A 10,993-nucleotide genomic window follows, 5' to 3' on the forward strand; every position below is an offset into this window, starting at 1 on the left:
AGCAGATCCATAGGAACAGAACCGTTCGCCGTCCCTGGGATTCATTTCCCTGCTCCGGGGCTTGGGAGATCGAACTCCCGCTTCGCCCCCGGATCCCCCCTGACTGACCTGAATTAGCACAACGGGGAAGCCCTCCGAATTAACGCTATAAACGCCGTCAGGGCAACCCCCGCCCCCTTTCGGATGAAACAGCTCGGTCGTTTAGCTACCCTCTTAAAACGCTTCCTATTATTCATACAGGATTTTTTAAGGGGTATTTGTGTGGGCGCGCGCGCGTTAAAAAAAGAGGGTTTAAAAAACAAAACCCCAAAACATTAATCGAGGGAGGCTGTTGAGGTTGTTCTCCGCATGGATAATAGGAGGACACTGTGAAGAATTGAGATCAACAAATTTAAGACGACACTGTTATTGGGTGGCTGTTCTTATATTACACAGTCTTGTGAAACGATTTCCCTTTAGTTATTTTTTAAAAAAATGTCCAGGAATGACTCCCCCCTCCCTCCCTTGTACAAATGATCTTTCAGAACGAAAACATGCTTAAATAGCCAGTCATGTTTCATTAATTTTACCCAACAAAACTATTGTTGGTGGTTTTTTGTTTGTGTCTGCCAGTCACCCACAAAGCCATAACGACCATGGATCTATTGTGTCTCCGACCGATCTACTCAGTTTTGAACAAAGTCCGTTCGTTGCAGTTGGGTTTTGGTTTTTTTTTCTGGTGGGAAATATTAATTCCCCCCCCCCGCCCTTCAGTGTAAATGAACGTTGTGCCTGAGGTTTAGCACAGAAACAAACCATCTTCTCGACTAAAGAAAAATGCTTTGTCCGAAAGTCATTTTTACAGAAGAATGTTAGGCTTGCCATTTCCTACTCAAAATTTGGATCTAGATTTAAAAACAAACAAAAAACCTACTGGTACATATTGTGCAAAACAAATCATTTGTTTCGCTCTAAGGGAGTGAAATGTACTGTTAAGTGTTGCAAAGGATACGATTATATTATCATCTATAAAACATTCGTGTTTTAAGTAATTTCTGATAAAGTACCCCCTCCTTCCCCCCCTCTAAATGTCTCGCTTATCTCTTAACGTTTTCCAATGTTAACTATTTCGAAAGAGTTTAGAGGAGAAGCTCTGCTGTTGGGAAGACAGCAAGGGAAAACGGGTCTCTCAGATGTATCCTGGACCTCATTCCTTGAATATATATTGCATGTATAATTTCTAATCTAATATTGAAAGTATACATTCCTTTAAAAGATAAAGGCTCGTATTCTCACAGGAAACGGGAGTCCTCTGAAAACTGCTTAGCAGCACAACAGGGGGAGGAAAAAGAAGAAACAAGGTTTCGAGCAGTGTAACTGGGATGTAGAATCGGGAAGACTAAGTGTGTGGGTTCATCACGAAGGCCGCGATTACAAATGGGTTGTGTGGAAGGAAAGAGGATTTGGTCCCCCACATGTCTACTCAGAAGTAAGCGCCATTGAGTTCAATGGGACGTACCCCCAGGTAGGTGGGTATACGATTCAGGCTGGAGCAGCCCAGTTCTTCTGGGAAACCAGTGGCTGATCTTGGAAGCTTTTACCCGGAGCCTAAACTCTCTCCCCATCGGACATTAATTGACGAGTAGGAAACAAATCAAAATGCAGCCGAGACCAAAAAAGAAGTCTGGTTTAAAATTATTATTATTATTATTATTATTATTATTAATAATTTCTTTCCCGCTTCTTTCAAAAATATCTCGAAAGTCACTTCATTTAAAAACTGCGCCCTTTGAGTTGAGTCTTCCTGCCGAGGTGATCTGACAAACGGTTTCAGAAAGAGCCGGGCCCGGCCATCTCAGCCTGACCACCGCAATGACAATCCTTTCGAAAACGGAACATCCCGGAAATCTCCTGCGGGAAGCAAGCAAAGCCCCTTGACAACCTCTGTGCCTTGTTTGGTTCAGGCTAGGAGAATTTGCAGAACGCGGAGTGAAACTAAGTGCAAACACATGCTGCTCCCTTGCCTAAAGGCAGCAATGCAATAGCCTCGATCAAGTCCTATCGGGATTCTTGGGGGGAAGCATGTAGATATTCCTTTCACCCCGAACCTCGAAACACATGTGCAGCCCGACCCTATTCACGTGTACTGGGAAGCAAGGGTGGCATCGGGAGGGGGGAAATGGGGGCAGGGCACAGAAGGGGCAAAATGTATTGTGGATGTGAAAAGTGCCTTTCCTTCAAGTAATCGCAAGGGATCCAGTAAGGGTGCGGGAGGGGGCAGCTACTTGCCCGGGGTACACTTGCCACCCTGCCCCTTCTCTGGCGCCACCTAGGCTGGGAGGTAAGTCCATGGGACTTGATTCCAAAATCCAGGCGAGGGTTGCAGCCTAACCGTGCAACCCTAAGCATGTTTATTCTGAATCAAGTACCATTGTACGCATGGTTAACTATGCATAGGGTTGCAAGCCTTGGCCATTCAGCACTAAAGAGCAAATCTTATATATACATGTTTCCTTAGACGTATGTGCCACTGTGCGCAATGGAGACCTGCACAGCACTGCAGCCTTGATTTTCTTTCCCCTTCTTTAACTTTTAAACTGGAGAGGGGGGAACACATGCAACCGGCAAAGAAAGCAATTGTTACTCCAGTGATACGAGCAAAAATTCCGGGAGGGAGACAGGGAGAGATACATGGAAGCAGCAAGATGAAAATCTCCTCCCCCCCGGGGGGGGGGCGGGATTTAAAAACAGAAATTGAGCTGTCTCTCAGAAACTCATTGATATCTTGATCGGTTTTATTGACTGGGAAGCGATTTCATCTGGGGGGCTGGCTAAACTTTACCGTAAGATCGTGAAGAATGGGAGAGGTACGCGTGTGGGGGGGTGGGAGTGGGGGTCATATAATGACTGCAAGTCTGATCAATCCAATCGACAGAGACTAATCCGTGAGTGGGTGTCTGTACTGGGGCGGGGGGGGGGCAGTTGTGCGTGTTTGTGTGCGTGCGTGAGCCCGCGTGTGTTTTAACTAACTTGAAGAAACTTCTAACAGTCCTGAACACTTCGGGGTTAGTTTCTGAGCCTATGGCGCCCCCTCTGGATAAAAGTGAGAATTACACGTTATCTGCAGTAAAGGTGATTTGTTTATATAGAAGTAACTGTAAAAGTGCCAAGAAAAGAAACGAGACTGAGAGTGGAAAAAACTCACGGAAAGCCAAGCCATGGAAAGGCGTCTGTCCTTCTCTGCAAGACAACATGACAGCTAATAATTTAAAGAGTATACAATGCCGGAAGCGCCCACCGCTGACCGGCTTCCAAATTGGTAAGAGAGACAGTGGGCGTGCGTTGCACGTATTATGTCTCTAGTCTAGAACGTGCGATTATCAAAAGACGAATCAATCACAAGATATGCCTAATTTCTTTATTCTGGCATTTGTATTGCTCAGTCAACTCGTGCAGTTCTGCCAGCAAGCATCGCCGTGGGAATGTATTTATATCTAACATTATATTCATTGGCGCATTTTTTTCCCCCTTCTCCGACTCACCTACTTTTAAAGGCGTGGGATGGGGAGAAAGATATTGGAAACGCTGCCCAGGCAATACTTCTTTTAAAAGACCTGAGGTTAGTAGAATTAACATCTGATTTAAAACAAAAACAAATTGACAGCTTTCCTAAAAAAAAATCTGACCACTCACAATAGACATTCTCTTCCCCCTCCCCTTAATAATAAAGAAGAAAACGTGCTGTTTTTCTTCTTGATCTAAGTGAGAGGGGTGTGGGGAAGACTGGTTTATATTGCATTCCTTGCTCGTGATACTAGCCTTGGAATAGTTCGACAGTAAACCCAACACATAAATTCAGGTCTTGTCATTAAAGCCCCAGGCTTCGAGAAGAGAAACCTGTTAGTCCAAATCATTTTACATAGGGGCTTAATCGTATAACTATCCTTCCTACGGATTCTTCCTTTGAAAGATGCGCAGCCCGAGTCCTGCGCTGGTTTCCTGGGAAGGTAAAACCCACGGTTTTCAATGGACCTTACTCAGTGTGGAGAGAATTCTAGCCTCAACATAATCTGTTGACTTTTATTGTGGAAATTCTAAGTCGATACTACCTGAAAGGGAAATTTGGCCATATATGTTCCTATAACAGAATACTCTCAGTATACTATTTCGGGGAGAGTGTTGCTGACATTAATATTAATATATATATATATATATATATATATACCACTAACCTTATTTGTACAATGTACCAACAGAGAGGGGGTTAAACGATAAAGCTTTTTTAAAAAGGAGTTGTCCCAAGTATACAGCCTAGAAGAATGCCATGTTACTTAAAACAAACCAGGGCACTAAGGAGCCAACCCCGCCTTCCCCCTCCCGTGAATCTCAGCCCAGCTCTGAAAAGTCAACGTTGCCTTCTTCCTGAAACTTTTAAGCATGGATAAAGCATTAGGACGAGGAAAATCAAAACAAAACCCTCCCATAGTAGAGGTGAGTCACAAAATCACTGACTTGAAAGCGGGGGGGGGGCGGGGGTGAGACACAGAGAAGCGCTAAGTTCTTTTTGAGACGGGGGGGGGCAGCCTTTGCTGTACAGTTTTACCCGAGATGACGTATCTGTTGAAGAAAGGGCACGAAATCTTCTCTATTCGGAAAGTAACAACAGAAATCTGCCTAGATCAACAAGTAGAAAAAGAAGGGACAAATTTTCTCGGAGGTATATATCACAAGAGTTTTGAAGTACAAAGACGTATCTCCAGTGCGCGACGAACTTTCTCTTTTTTCCCCTCTCCCCCCCCCCTTTCACTTTGCGCTCATTTCTCCCCTCCTTTCCAAGAGGGAGGGGGGAAGCACTTTCAGCCAATCAACTGTGTGCCAGCCCTCTAGAGGCAGGGCTGCCATTGGCTGAAAGTTTCTAAGGTGAAATAGCAGAGGAGAGTATTTATTAAAGAGACCCTGAGAGAGAGTTAGGAGAGCTGAGCTTGAAATTGACTAGGTGATTTTGGGAGCCTTAAAAACAAACTATTTCCCCCCTTTTCTTCTCCGCCCCTCTCCGAACGCCGAGGAACTTTTTCTTCTTCTTTCGAAAGGGGTGAAAAATAGACCCCCATTGAGCTTCGATTGCCGTCCGGCCAGCTCCTCCTTGGCCGTCCACGAACAGACCAGCTGCCCACATGTCCGATTCTTGAGAGCAAGTACCCGCAGCGGCGACTTTGCAGCGCGCCCGCCATCCAAGTTCGCCTTCTCCTCCTCCCAAGTTCCTGCAAACTAGACAAAACACGTATCTTCTTTTTTCCCTTTAGCCTTCGCAAACTTTTTGTTGCTGCTGCTGCTGCCTTACTTGCCTCCTTTCATGCTGCGTTAAGCGACGTTGCTTCTTTCGATTGTTAACCCCTCCCCGTTTCTCCTCCTCCCCCACCCCTCCCCCCCTCCCGATTTTCATTTTCCCCCAATATTTTTGCTCCGCCGCTTCCTCGCATGAATCTCCTCGACCCCTTCATGAAGATGACAGAAGAGCAGGAGAAGTGTCTGTCCGGCGCTCCCAGCCCCACCATGTCGGACGACTCCGCTGGGTCCCCTTGCCCTTCTGGCTCCGGATCGGACACGGAGAACACCAGACCCCAAGAGAACACCTTCCCCAAGAGCGACCAGGACCTGAAGAAGGAGAGCGACGAGGACAAGTTCCCGGTTTGCATCCGAGAGGCCGTCAGCCAGGTCCTGAAGGGTTATGACTGGACCCTGGTTCCCATGCCGGTGCGGGTGAACGGGTCCAGCAAAAACAAGCCCCACGTCAAGCGACCCATGAACGCCTTCATGGTGTGGGCTCAGGCCGCCCGGAGGAAGCTGGCGGACCAGTATCCCCACCTGCACAACGCGGAGCTGAGCAAGACGCTGGGGAAACTCTGGAGGTAGGCCAAAAACCGAAAGACAAAAGGCGCGCGTGGGGCGCAGCCCGGGGAGCCATCCGGACGAGGAAGCCAGCCCGCGTCCCCCGGGCGGTGGGTGGGCTGACTCCCCGGGGGAGAGCGGGCGGAGGATTGCAGCCCCCGGGCGGGGGGGAGGGGGAGAGCCGCGGTGCTTTGCGCGGCCTGCCCAGTCTTCGTTCTCCGGGGAAGGCAGCAGGAGATCTTTTAGAGACGAAAATCTCCGCGCGTCGCTTGCGCGCGGGAGTGTAAGCGTGGCGAGGCTTGCAGCCCGGTGCTGGCGGAAGGGGCTCTGGCTGGCTTCAGAATCGAGGGCCTGTTCCTGGTAGCCGGGAGAGCGAGCGAAAGCCCGGCTCCTGCAGGGCGTGGGGGCGAGGGACCTATCGCCGCAATCCGATGCGCAAGTCTGTGGGGAGGAAGTGCCATTGCACTCGCGGGCCGAGCTCCCGAGTGCCTAGAGAGGGCTGGGCTGGAAGAAGGGGCTCCGGATCGAAACCTGGCCGGCTCGGGCGGGACGTCTGTCCGTATTTTCTCTTCCACTTTTAGCTCAGCGGAAGAGGCGGCAGACGCTGCTCTGGATTTGCAGAATGACGTTCTGCGTAAGATGAGAATCCAAGAAGGGACATTAGAGCCCCTAAAAGACGAGGCCGCTTCTAAGGAGGGGACGTGTGAAATCTCATTTTAAAAAAAGAAAAGAAGAAAAGAGGGATTGACATCAGGTCTGCTAGGAAGCGATCATACCATATGGCCTGAAAGAAGTGCTTTTTATCTCTCTAAAGCTGCAATCCTGTACCCACTTACCTGGGAGTAAGCCCCATTGAACTCAATGGGCCTTACTTCTGAGTAGACATGTATAGGATTCCACTGTAATTGTGTACAGAGACCTTGTGGTTATTCTAAAAGGCACTCTGCTCATACCCAAAGGTCATATCTCTTTATTATTTACCTCATGCATCCCAGGATTATTGAGCCCTGACACAAATCAAGACCTGTTCTGGGGCCGAACATGAATGGCGCATGTTGGGTGTGATGATTATTGGCATAAGTTGGCAAGCATGGACCCATAGGAGGTTGGGTTGGACGGATGACTTGCAACAGAAGCGGCGGCGGGGGGGGGGGGAGCAGTTTAAGAGAAAGTGAGTCACCTGGCTGAAGCATAAGCTTGTGACTTGTGAAAGAAAAGAGCGGGTGGAAAAACATACTACATTTGCAAATGAAGAAAGCTTTTGTCGAGCTTAGACAGCTTGTGTGGATGCCTGGAAGCAGCCCAGGTGTCAGTTACCTAATCTGTTACTGAATCTGTGCTCCTGTGCATATGTCTTGGGCACATGGGAAGGGGGGGGTCAGCTCTAACCAAATTCTGGTTCAGGGGAACAGAAGAGAGCCCATGCATCTGCTCATTTTTTTGTTTTGTCTTGTTGGGCCACTGAAACCATCTGCTAGTTCCTTAGGGGATGAGAGAAGATCTAGAAGAGGCCCTAAACTGATTAGGATGGACCAATCCAGAAAAGGGCGCAGAGCAGGGCACCTGAGGGGATTGGACGGCAAGTCCTTTTTCCTGACAATGCCCAAATGGTCCCTGGGGAAGTTTCCAAAAGCCTGTAGAAGGGAGGGTGATGCTGGGATGGAGGGGTGTTTGAAGACTGCATTGCCACTAGTGCTGGCCAGGTTCAGTATGGCTCTCTGACATTTTGGCATAATGTCATACTTGCGCATTTGTCTGGATCTTGACCTTTCTATAACCAGCAGCTCATTTTGCACAAATGCCTCCAAAAACTGCCTGGGAAAGTGCTGGCTACAAACAACCCAACTTTTTAATGAAAAACTGTCCTGAGAGTCATATTCTGGAAATCTCAGCTTTAGGTAATAAGTAATCACAAGGCCCTGTCTGTTTTGCCCTTGTCTTGCTCATTCAGGTTATTGAATGAGAGTGAGAAACGCCCATTTGTGGAGGAGGCTGAACGGCTGAGGGTACAGCATAAAAAAGACCATCCAGACTATAAGTACCAGCCACGGCGGAGAAAGTCGGTCAAGAATGGGCAGGCTGAGCAAGAGGAAGGATCTGAGCAAACCCACATCTCTCCTAACGCGATCTTCAAGGCCCTGCAGGCAGATTCTCCCCAGTCTTCATCCAGCATGAGTGAAGTGCATTCCCCCGGAGAGCATTCTGGTAAGTGTGCCATGTGCCGTCTTCCACCATTCCACTCGCAAAAGGAAGCAAAGATGCTCTCACACAAGCAAACATGTAGAAAGAGCTGCATAGTACAGCACAATCGGCGACCTGCTGGTTGGCTGATCTATAAGGTGCATCCTGGAACACCATACAGAGCAGGGCTGCAGAAGACGGGCAGCTAAAGCAGCCATCCCCAACCTGGTGATCTTTAGATGTATTGGAATGCAACTCCCACCATTCCCAGCCAGCATAGACAATGCTGGCTGGGAATGAGGGCTGGGAATTAGGGAGTTGCTATGCAGTACAACTCGAGGGCACCAAGTTGGGGAATGCTGCCCTACGGGTACGAAGTTGGTTCATGTGCACGATGCGTCTCCAAAAATCATTGTCCGTTGCGGCCACATATTTAATGGGAAATAGATATGCACAGACAATGGCCCATGGTGTTGTTTATGCACAGCACACTAAGAAAATCTTTCTCTTGGTCAACACCTCAAAATCTATTCTGCTGCTTTGCAAACCAATCCTATAAGCAGCACTGTTCTCTTTTTGATGGATCACCACCTCCTGTAGATCACATACACACTTTGGCTCTACGAAACAACTGATTTATGCAGCGATCTTCAACGGCAATTCATTCTTCTTGGTCAGCCCTCCATCCTCTCCTTTCACTCACCTCCAGCCAGAGTTAACCATTAATGGAATTATCACTGTGATACAACACCTCCAGCTTATTAAAAATGGCCATCATTAGATTTCCAGAGCTTTATGGCACTCTGTCTGTGCCCGTATCAGTTGGGAGAGATAGACCCGGGTGCGGCTGGCCTGCAGGTTGACTTCAAAGGCATAAAATGTAGCGCCCTTTCTTGTAACAGGTGCTGTTTCCTTTGTCTTCCCTACAGGGCAATCTCAAGGGCCACCTACCCCTCCCACTACCCCAAAAACAGATGTGCAGCCTGGTAAGCAGGATCTCAAGCGAGAAGGCCGCCCCCTGCAAGAAGGAGGGAGGCAGCCACCCCATATTGACTTCCGAGACGTGGACATCGGCGAGCTCAGCAGCGATGTCATCTCCAACATCGAGACTTTTGACGTCAATGAGTTTGACCAGTATCTCCCACCCAATGGCCATCCAGGGGTTCCGGCCACCCATGGCCAGCCTGGCCAAGTCACCTATACCGGCAGCTATGGAATCAGCAGTACAACCGCTGCTCCAGCTGGCACCGGGCACATCTGGATGTCCAAGCAGCAGCAGCCGCCACAGCCGCCACAGCCATCCCAACAGCCGCCATCCCAAGCGCCACCGCCGCCGCCAGCCCAGCAGCATACCCTTACCACCCTGAGTAGTGAGCCAGGGCAGGCCCAGCAGAGGACACACATCAAGACGGAGCAGCTCAGTCCCAGCCATTACAGCGAGCAGCAGCAGCATTCGCCTCAGCAGATCAGCTACAGCTCCTTCAACCTCCAGCACTACAGCTCCTCCTACCCAACCATCACTCGCTCGCAGTATGACTACACAGACCACCAGAGCTCCAACTCCTACTACAGCCACGCTGCCAGCCAGAGCGCCGGCCTCTATTCCACATTCACGTACATGAACCCCACCCAGAGGCCAATGTACACGCCCATTGCAGACACTACAGGGGTGCCTTCCATTCCTCAGACCCACAGCCCACAGCACTGGGAACAGCCCGTCTACACACAGCTCACTAGACCGTAAGGCTTTGAGTCGAACGGTCAGATTTTCGCAGACTTACGCAAGAATTTTTTTTAAAGCTAAAAGTGAATAAATGAGGACAAAAATAAAAATAAAAATCCCAGAATGCCTTGTGCAGTACAGCATCCTTTTGAAATCAGCCAGACCATTCTGCTCAGTAAACAAACATTCCATGATGGACTTTAAAAAAACCTTGATTTGAAGGCGATTAAAAAAAAAAAAATTCTTCTTCATACAGCCAACTTAGTTTGCCTAGGTATGGACTTGGTGATTATTTTTTAACTAACTAAAAATGAAAAAATGAAAAAAAAAAACATATTACAAAACTCAAAGTATTCCTCTGTGAGGAATATTCTCTATTTTAAATATTTTTAGTATGTACTGTGTATGTATGATTCTTTACCAATTTGAGGGGATTTATGTGTAATGTTATTTGTTTTTTAGAGAAACTTTTTTTAAAGCTCCTTCTTTTGACAGTTAAACAACACTTAGCAAAACAGTATGCCTTAGCCTTTTCCCTTGCTGTCAGAGGTATTTTTGTATAGTTAATTGCCTTTCGCTTGTAGAAAGCAAAAATGAGTGCATAAAGTCAAAGAAAAGAGAGAAGAAGAAGAAGAAGAAGACAGCTCCTCATTAACCAGTGGTCAGTTGGTCAACGTGATGATGGGGTTCTGAAAAGAGACTTTATTTTTCTAGCTTGGAAGTAAGACTTGGAAGTCTTTGGGGGGAAATTTAAAGAAAAAACTACACCATGAGCCTTAAAGCAACACTAACACAAAGCCTTAAAGAACAACCCTGTGATATCTTCCAAGAGACTTGCACAATTATTTCCCTTACTGCCAAGGGAAAGGATGAGGTTCTAAAAGAAGACAGCTCAGTTTTTAAGGTCAGAAGCTTTTAAAAATACATATGCTTTGCATCCACCAGCACCAGGCTATAAAGCCACAAACCAGGATTCCCTTCCCTGACTCCCTTTCTTCAATGTCCGACACTGGGCCCCCATGTGTAAGGCAGATGCTAACCATCTCAAAACCGCCTCCCTTGCAAATGTGATTAGGAACAGAATTCTATACTCCATGAAATCCATTTGCAGGGGGAAGAGGGGGTGGCAGTGGGAAATATCAACTTTAGCAAGTTTAATTGATGACAGCATTGGTGTTCTTTTTTAAAAAAATTATATATATATATATATTTATTTTGTGA

General features: G+C 47.6%; 1 protein-coding gene across 1 annotated transcript; it reads left to right on the forward strand.

Moving 5' to 3' along the window:
* Positions 1-4,948: 4,948 nt before the first annotated feature.
* On the forward strand, positions 4,949-10,574 carry SOX9 (SRY-box transcription factor 9). The gene is made up of 3 exons (XM_084837549.1): positions 4,949-5,888; positions 7,820-8,073; positions 8,979-10,574. The coding sequence occupies exons 1-3, from the start codon at positions 5,458-5,460 to the stop codon at positions 9,791-9,793; spliced, it is 1,500 nt and encodes a 499-aa protein (XP_084693675.1). The 5' UTR covers positions 4,949-5,457; the 3' UTR covers positions 9,794-10,574.
* Positions 10,575-10,993: the final 419 nt, after the last annotated feature.

Source organism: Heloderma suspectum, chromosome 2 (assembly GCF_057233095.1).
Source record: "Heloderma suspectum isolate Gila_16-S chromosome 2, 16-S_ref, whole genome shotgun sequence".
In the NCBI taxonomy this organism is placed as follows: domain Eukaryota; kingdom Metazoa; phylum Chordata; class Lepidosauria; order Squamata; family Helodermatidae; genus Heloderma; species Heloderma suspectum.

Bases quoted from the DNA above. Each gene is read 5' to 3' on its own strand.
- SOX9 (XM_084837549.1), top strand. From the start codon at position 5,458: ATGAATCTCCTCGACCCCTTCATGAAGATGACAGAAGAGCAGGAGAAG. The intron at 5,889-7,819 runs GTAGGCCAAAAA...TTGCTCATTCAG, and splicing joins ACGCTGGGGAAACTCTGGAG to GTTATTGAATGAGAGTGAGA. The intron at 8,074-8,978 runs GTAAGTGTGCCA...TCTTCCCTACAG, and splicing joins TTCCCCCGGAGAGCATTCTG to GGCAATCTCAAGGGCCACCT.